Below are 7,344 nucleotides of genomic sequence, written 5' to 3' on the forward strand. Positions count from 1 at the left end.
CTTTAATCTGCTGAGCTGTTTGGCCAGCCCTATAAATCCTTATGAGAATATATCAGTTCTGTAATCACAAATCACACGTGAAGTCCCGTACAGTTTGGCAGCATGGAAATGCAAACCACTTCCGCAGTCACCACGGTGTGCAGGCTGAGGGGGCGAGAGGCCAGTGAGGAGCGTGAGTTCCTGCGGCTCACATTCTATAGGACTCTGTAACACTGAATAACACTTGTAGGGGGACTCTGGGCAGAAGCAGGGCCTCAGGCACGCTAAGCAAGTGCTCCGCACTGAGCACCAGCCTCGGCCCCTGGTGAGGGAGTTCTTGCATGAACATGCTACTTAGCTAAGTTTATCAAGACCTCCTTAGTGGTACAGGGTTGAACTCAGACTCTCCCACTTACATCCACAGGCTCTGCTCTGTGTATCAGTCCCAAGCTGGCCAGGGACATGTAATTCTGCTTTAGCCTCCTGAATAGTGGGGAGGCCAGATGTACACTGCCACCCCTAGCTCATCCACAGAGACTGGACTTAATTCATCTACTAAGGAGAACACGGGGCACACCCTCTTTGTCCTTTTACAGATGAGGAAATGCCCAGGGCATTTGTGTGCTGATGGGCTGGGGGGGAGGGCTTCCTTTGCTGCCCTGGACTTCCTGTGCCCACGGGTACACCCCAGCCTGTTTTCTCCCTCCTGTGAGCTCAGCCCTGTGCCCAGAACAGGCCAGCCTGGGGTACATAGGAAGACTTTTAAAAAGCAAATTAAAAAATAAAAAGGTCTGGAGATTTTCTGTGCACAGAGGCCTGGCTCGCATCCCTAGTACTATACACACCAAGGACAGTGGGGCGAGCAGAGGCTCATCTGTGTCAGGGCTCACATGGGAGAAATGCCCCTGCCCACCCCAGACTCCAGGAGAGACAGACGCCACACCTCTGATCACTGCGAGGGCTCTGCCGGTACAGTGAGAGCTGTGCCCAAACCCAGGGGGACACCTTCCAGGCCCCCAACGTGCAGGCCAGGGCCTTCTGTGCCAGTCACCAGAACAGCGTCCCCCTGGGACATGGTGGTCCTCGCGTGGGACGGGAGGACTCCACTGGCAGTCTGAATGAAGATCTGCTCCTTGCCCTGAGGTAACACCTCTGGGTACCCACTTGTAATTCCCAAAGTCACAGTGTCCCCCACAGGCACACATTCCAGGTCTCCGTGGCCAACATCCACCTCCATCCCTTGGAGGAGCTGCTTCAGATTGCTGGCATGGTGTCCTGTAGTCAGCGGTGACCTGTCTGGGCCAGTCCTGCGAGCACAGCCCACTGGCATGACATCTGTGGGCAAGAGCTCCTCGGGCAGGGGGGCCATGGGCCTGGCACCTGGATCCCCTGGCTCTGCACCTGCAGCCTCTCCCACTGGTGACAGGGTGCTGTGGACTCCTGGGTTCCCCAGGGCGGGCCTGGCATCTGGAACATTCTCTTGGGGCTCAACTAGCTGGGCACCGAGAGCTGCTCCATGACAGGCCTCACCCAGAGCAACACGGCCTGCAGACGCACACCTGGCTTCAGAGTCAGCAGATTCCTTAAGCTGACAGCCTGCATGTGACACACCTGTGTCACCACCGGAAACGGCCAGCCCCTGGCTGCCTTCAGAAGGGGGAGGAGTAGTCCCACTCGCTGGAGGGGTGAAACCTAAACAGACAGAGAAACAAGCATCTGTGTTGTACATAACACCAGCTCACACCACACTGGTCCAGACTGGCTTGCATCTGTTCACAAAGGCAGATTTTTGTCTTAGAAGTGTGTCCTGCCTGCCTTCCACATCATCTGAGACCTCGACCCAGGAAAGGGACCGGGGCCCTGACAAGGTCACAAAGGCTTGGAGGCCACGGCAGGAGCTGAATGTGTACAGAACTTGGGGACAGGGTCTGTTGGCCATTGGAAATGGCAGGAGGTGTCTTGTTTTCCATCTGATTCTCGGCTGCGAGAGCCAGGTCTTATGACAGCCATGTCACGGATTCCATATCCTTGTGGTCATCTCTGCCCCCATGGGGGCTCTCGGGTGGCCCCTCCCTAAGGGAACTCCAAAGCCCTGAAGGGGTTCCCTACCCTGTGGGGCAGCAGCCTGGGGCAATCTGCACCACCTTACCCAGGTGTGCAGTGGGTGTAGACAGCCCGGGAATCTCCTGGTCTCTACTGTGGGCAGCAGGGCACTCTGGGCAGGTCATGGGCAGAACTGCTTGCCGGGGCCTCCACGCTGTGGGTGCTTGCTCTGCAGCCTATGGAGAGACACTGCTAAGACCAGACCCAGATACCAGCTGGCGGGTGTCAGAGCCCAGCCCCTATGCTCCTGGGAGACCTTGGGGAACCCGACACCAATCCACTAGCCCAAAGCTGCCAGACACCCAGGAACCTGCCCCTCACTGCTGTGCCCACCTCACATGCCCCCTGCCAACTGCGGGCTTCCTCAGACCTCTGCCCGGCCCTCTCCATGCTGTGGTGCTGGGCTGCTGTGCAGTCTGAGTGTGCTTCTGCCTTCCTCAGAAAGCCTGTAATTCCTAAGGACTCAGCAACCTGAAGAGAGAGCGGCAGGTAGACATGAACTTCTTGGCCCGGTGTGATGGTATATGCCTGCCATCCCAGCACGCAGGAGGCCTGCGCTGAGGCTGGGGATTGTCATGAGTTCAAGACCAGCCAGGACTACATTGTGAGATTCAGTCTCAAAAACAAACAACAAAGTTTGAGCTTGGTCTGGGCAATTTAGCAACTTACCAAGACCCTTCTCAAATAAAACGCTGGAAATGGTGCTCAGCACTTGGGCCTTGGCTCCAATACTCAGGACCAGAAAAGCAGCCACAGCATCAACAGCAAAACCCCAAAAGTGACACCTGCTGGCCATGCGCCCACCCCCATATGTAACAGCCTCAGGCCCTGGCAGAGGGAACCATAATAGGGTTTTCATTTTCTGTTAGTGAATCTGCATTTTGGAGTTTTAAGGTCAAGCACTTAGCATTTTCATATTAGGGAAACCAATACTTCACTTGAAGGGGAAACAGCAACACAGCAGTGACTTCAAAGCATCGCTACAAAAGCGTCCCCTTCTTGCCTCCCAACTCACGGTGACAGCACCTCTTCCGAGCAGGTATCACCTGAGGGTTCCTGACGTCCAGGGGCTGCCCAGAAGCTGGGCTGGCACGGCCGAGGAGCTCCTGATACATGCTGCTGACCCTGCAGTGCAGCTCTTCGAACTCTCTGTACACGGCCGGGAAGCAGGGCTGCGCGGTGCCACCGTCCTTGGCCTTTGTGAGGACAGGAAGCGAGGGGAGTTCACACCTGCAGCAGTAACATAGGACATCCGGGCAAAGGAGCAAGGAACGCAGGTCCCAGCAACCATGGGCCTGCCCTGTCCCCAGGGGCACTGCCGTGTGCAGCTGACAGAGGGAGACGTCCAGCCAGGTCAGCCATCACACAGCCCCAGGTGGCAGGGGGAGGGAGGCCGGGCTTCAGCAGGAGCAGCCTAGGACGGGATGCCCCAGAAGCTGCGTGGGCTGCAGGCCTGGCTCCCGACGGGGCCCTCGCCATGCTGCAGGCTGTCCTGTGGGAACAGCACCGCCCCGATCCGCCGAAGACTCACCTTCGCCAGGAGAAACTCATATACGGTGGCCACCTGTGCCAGCCGGGGCAGCACCAGCTCCACCAGGTCCTCTGGGGCACACTGCTGGAGTGACTGCCAAAGAAAGCATTCGCCACCTTCAGGATGCTAGAAGAAATTCCCCCAAACTCAGTGACTCGACTCGAAACATTCTGGTTTGGTTTTGTCTGGTTTGCCTTGGCTCGGCTGGGTTTTGTTTGGGTAAGTTTTGAGGCAGGATCTCACTATGCAGTTCAGGCTGACCTAGAAAGCACTGTGTAGCCCAGGCTGGCCTCGAACTCTTTGTGATCCTGCCTCAGCCTTTTGAGAGCTGGGATCACAACAGGGCTGTCACCTTGCCCGGCTAACATTCTGCTTTAAGGACCTTACTTGTTTACCCATGAACAGACAACTACGGTCAATTCCAGGTCTGTCTGAGTGCTGAGTCCCAGACTGGGTACTAGGCCCGCACAGAGAACATGGCCGGAGGAAGTGCAAGTGCTCCCTACAAGGCCATGTGTCACAGGATGGAGATGCCCGAGGCAGAAGTGGCCCGCGAAAGGCTCAGGTGCAGAGCAGAGACGGAAGGCAGCAGCTGGCTGCAGGGGCAGGGCTGGCTTCCTTCCAGAGGTGCCAGGTGGAGGGGACTCAGAACACCACCCTAGTTGGGGCACAGGGACAGAGCCAGGGCTGTACATCCTGTGTTTGGCACAGCAGAGTGCAGGTGAGGACCAGGACTCGGCTGCTGACAGGATGGGCAGGAGCAAGAGCGGAGCAGCCAGCAGCACAGGAAGGGGTGAGGGAGGCAGGCAGGTGGCACAAATCAGGTCCGCATGGTTTCCTGGTGTGAGAAACCAAAAGTGTGGCTAAGGACTAAATTGTAGCAGATACTGGGAAATGGGAAGAAAATGTTCAAATCAGAAGGGGAACAAGAGCGGAGAGGCGGAAGGAAGGGACAAGAAAAACGAAATAGAAGGAAAACTGGAAACAAAGGGGTAAATGAGGAGGAGAAGGAAGCTTGAAGGGAAGGGAGGAGAACAGGAACAAAGAATAAAGTATCACGTATAGGTACAATTCTCCGTGATGACTGTGATCATTGTGTATATGCAGGTTAGCTCAGTTGCTTACGTGCCCGCTCGTGCAAACACAGTCGGGCGCAGGGAGCCACGATTTGATCCCAGCTCCACATGCCTTACCAGACCTGTCCTTAGGGTAGCCCGAGCCAGCTGAAAAATAAATATTTTTAAAAATAAAATGTAGGGCTGGAGAGATGGCTCAGTGGTCTAAAGCACCTACTTAGAACAAGCTTAGCAAAGCAGAGGGACCACGGTTCAATCCCCCAGCACCACATGCCAGCCAGCCGCGCCCCCTGGTGGGCTGAGCTGGCCACACACACACACACACACCTCTCTCTCTCTCTCTCTCTCTCTCTCTCTCTCTCTCTCTCTCTCTCTCAAATAAATAAAAATAAAAAAATAAAATGTATTGGGGCTGGGGAGATGGCTCAGTGGAATAAGCGCTTCCCTGGCAAGTGCAAGGGCCTGAGCCCAATCCCTGGTTCTGCCCCCCCCAAAAAATGTATTTGGTACAGGGTCTCACCCAGCGCTAAGATTACAGGCATGCCCAGTCTCAGTGGCTGGCTCAGCACGCACGGGGGCAGGGCATGTGGTACCAGGGAGGGAAGAGCTATGCAGTGAGTTCAAGCCAGCTGCGCTCCATGGAGGAGAGCCCTTCACCAGAGAGGAGGCGGGGGGCTCCTGGAAGCCAGGGTGGAGAGGTCTGGAGTGTGTGAGTAGAGCTCCTCCAGAGGGGTCTTGTCTACAAGTGCAGCCGTGAAGCCTGCACTGGGCGGAAGTTGTTAAGAAACCAGGAGGAGTGAGGTTCCCAGGATTCCCTGTGGGCAGGAACAGGGAGGTTAGGAGACCTGGCTCGGGAGGGCAGGGCTGTGCCACCTTGTGCACACTGCACCTCAGTGCCCAGAGTGGCTGATACGAATGGGCACCAGCAAATCTGAGTTCACATGCACTTCCAGGAAAATCCTCTGCGTGTGGAGGGCAGGCAGCGGCTGCGATCATTTGTCAGTGGCACTCTGAGAGTCACTGGGGTACAGAGTGGCTGTCTTTGACTCTCGGGTACCCAGTGCCCCTTCCAATCACACAACCTGGATCCCAATTCCAGACTAGTCTGCCCCTTTCAGGGCCACCCTGTGGCAGCTGTCCTACTCTGCCAGGCGGGGACAACATCTGTGGGATCCACTGATGGAGACCACTACAAAGTGGCTCTGAGCAGGGTTTATTAACCAATTGTCTTTCCGTGTTTCTGCCTGAGGCCCCTTGGCTGGAGGTGGACGGTGGTCTCATAGCAAGTGACCCTCCCCTCTGCGGGTCACTGGCCCCACTGGAATGGCAGGGGAGCCATGACACCTCAAAGGAAAAGCAAGGCCACAGCTGAGGACACCTGGCTCCAACCTCAGTTCACTAGATAAAGACTGCAGCTGCAGGACCCTCATGCGTGTGGAGACCTTCCAGGAAATAACAGTTCTCCTAAGTTAGCATAATGCCTCTCTTGGAGAGGCCCCTGAGCAGTTCCCACCTTTCTCCAGTATTCCCCTCCCTTGTGATAACTAAACATGTAAGATCTTTGTCTTAGCCCCCAGAGAATCTCAGGTTTTGCTACAGGGTTTTGCGCTCCTGGAGCCCTAAAATCGTATGTGACTCACGCTTTCACCACATGCTCCTTTGCAGATCGTGGGCCTGATCAGCCCGCAGTAACTAAGGGATGATATTAACACGAGTCCATGACCCAGGTCTGCCTGGATGTGTGTGGAGGCCTCGCAATGAGATGGCTGGGCTGCAGAGCAGGAAGTGCAAAATCAGTGCAAAATCCTGGTGCTGTTTTCAACATCCACCGCCCATCACCCACTGCTGCGAAAATCCCCAAGAATGCCTCCTGTAACCAGGACTGAGTAAGCTGAGTCCCTGGGCTCCCCTGCTGGTGGAAGGGGCAGCACTGCATGGGGCTGGAGGGGCTCTCCAGAAAGCACTTCCCCTCAAAACCTACTTCCTGGGGCTGGTGAGATGGCTCAGTGGTCTAAAGCACCTACTTAGAACAAGCTAGGCTAAGCAAAGCACAGGGACCCTGGTTCAATCCCCCAGCACCACATGCCAGCCAGCCCCGCCCCCTGGTGAGCTGAGCTGGCCACACACACACACACACACACACACACTAAATAAAGATTTTTTAAATGTTTAAATTTTTTTTTTAAAAAACCCCTGCTTCCTCCACCCTCCACTCCAGCCAGCAGTTGCTGATGTGCCCTCCACTCTGTGGGAAGCTCCACTCCGTGCTTCTCTCCAAGATCCACCTGGAAGAGCACAGTGTGTGCAAGGCCCTGGGCTCCCCTACACACAGTTTTTGTTGGTTTTTAAAAAATCTTTTATGGTCTGGCTGTGCATCCCGGGTTGGCCTCAAACTTGAGGTGATCCTCCTGCCTCAGCCTCCTGAATGCTGGGATTACAGGTTTAAATGTAACAAATTCGCCTTTTTTTTTTTAAAGACATTCGCATGAAATACAAAGGCTGAAAACCTAAAAACATGCTTTGTAAAACTTGAAGTTTTTTACAGAAAAGGAAGAAAGCACTTTGTTTTCTTTTTTTTAAATTTTATGTGGTTATGTTTTATTTTCCAAATAATACTGATTAAAAATATTTACACATCTACTTTTTTTAAAATTT

The 7,344-nt window shown here is 54.7% G+C and overlaps 1 protein-coding gene across 6 annotated transcripts in view; it reads right to left on the reverse strand.

Moving 5' to 3' along the window:
- Positions 1 to 6: 6 nt before the first annotated feature.
- Znf839 (zinc finger protein 839) overlaps positions 7 to 7,344 on the reverse strand; it is a 17,756-nt gene continuing 10,418 nt past the window's right edge. For 4 of the 6 annotated variants that reach the window (XM_023705667.1, XM_023705665.1, XM_023705663.1 and 1 more), the window contains 6 exons: positions 3,614 to 3,706; positions 3,129 to 3,278; positions 2,416 to 2,553; positions 2,129 to 2,258; positions 1,539 to 1,671; positions 7 to 1,314 (listed from right to left, as the gene is read on the reverse strand). In XM_023705667.1, the coding sequence (XP_023561435.1) occupies positions 570 to 1,314; positions 1,539 to 1,671; positions 2,129 to 2,258; positions 2,416 to 2,553; positions 3,129 to 3,278; positions 3,614 to 3,706 (1,389 nt within the window). In that variant the 3' untranslated portion in view covers positions 7 to 569. Of the gene's footprint in view, positions 1,672 to 2,128; positions 2,259 to 2,415; positions 2,554 to 3,128; positions 3,279 to 3,613; positions 3,707 to 7,344 lie in introns of all 6 variants that reach the window. The other 2 variants (XM_023705668.1, XM_023705666.1) reach the window with 2 other exon arrangements.

This window comes from Octodon degus, unplaced genomic scaffold (assembly GCF_000260255.1).
Source record: "Octodon degus isolate 3935 unplaced genomic scaffold, OctDeg1.0 scaffold00226, whole genome shotgun sequence".
Classification (NCBI taxonomy): domain Eukaryota; kingdom Metazoa; phylum Chordata; class Mammalia; order Rodentia; family Octodontidae; genus Octodon; species Octodon degus.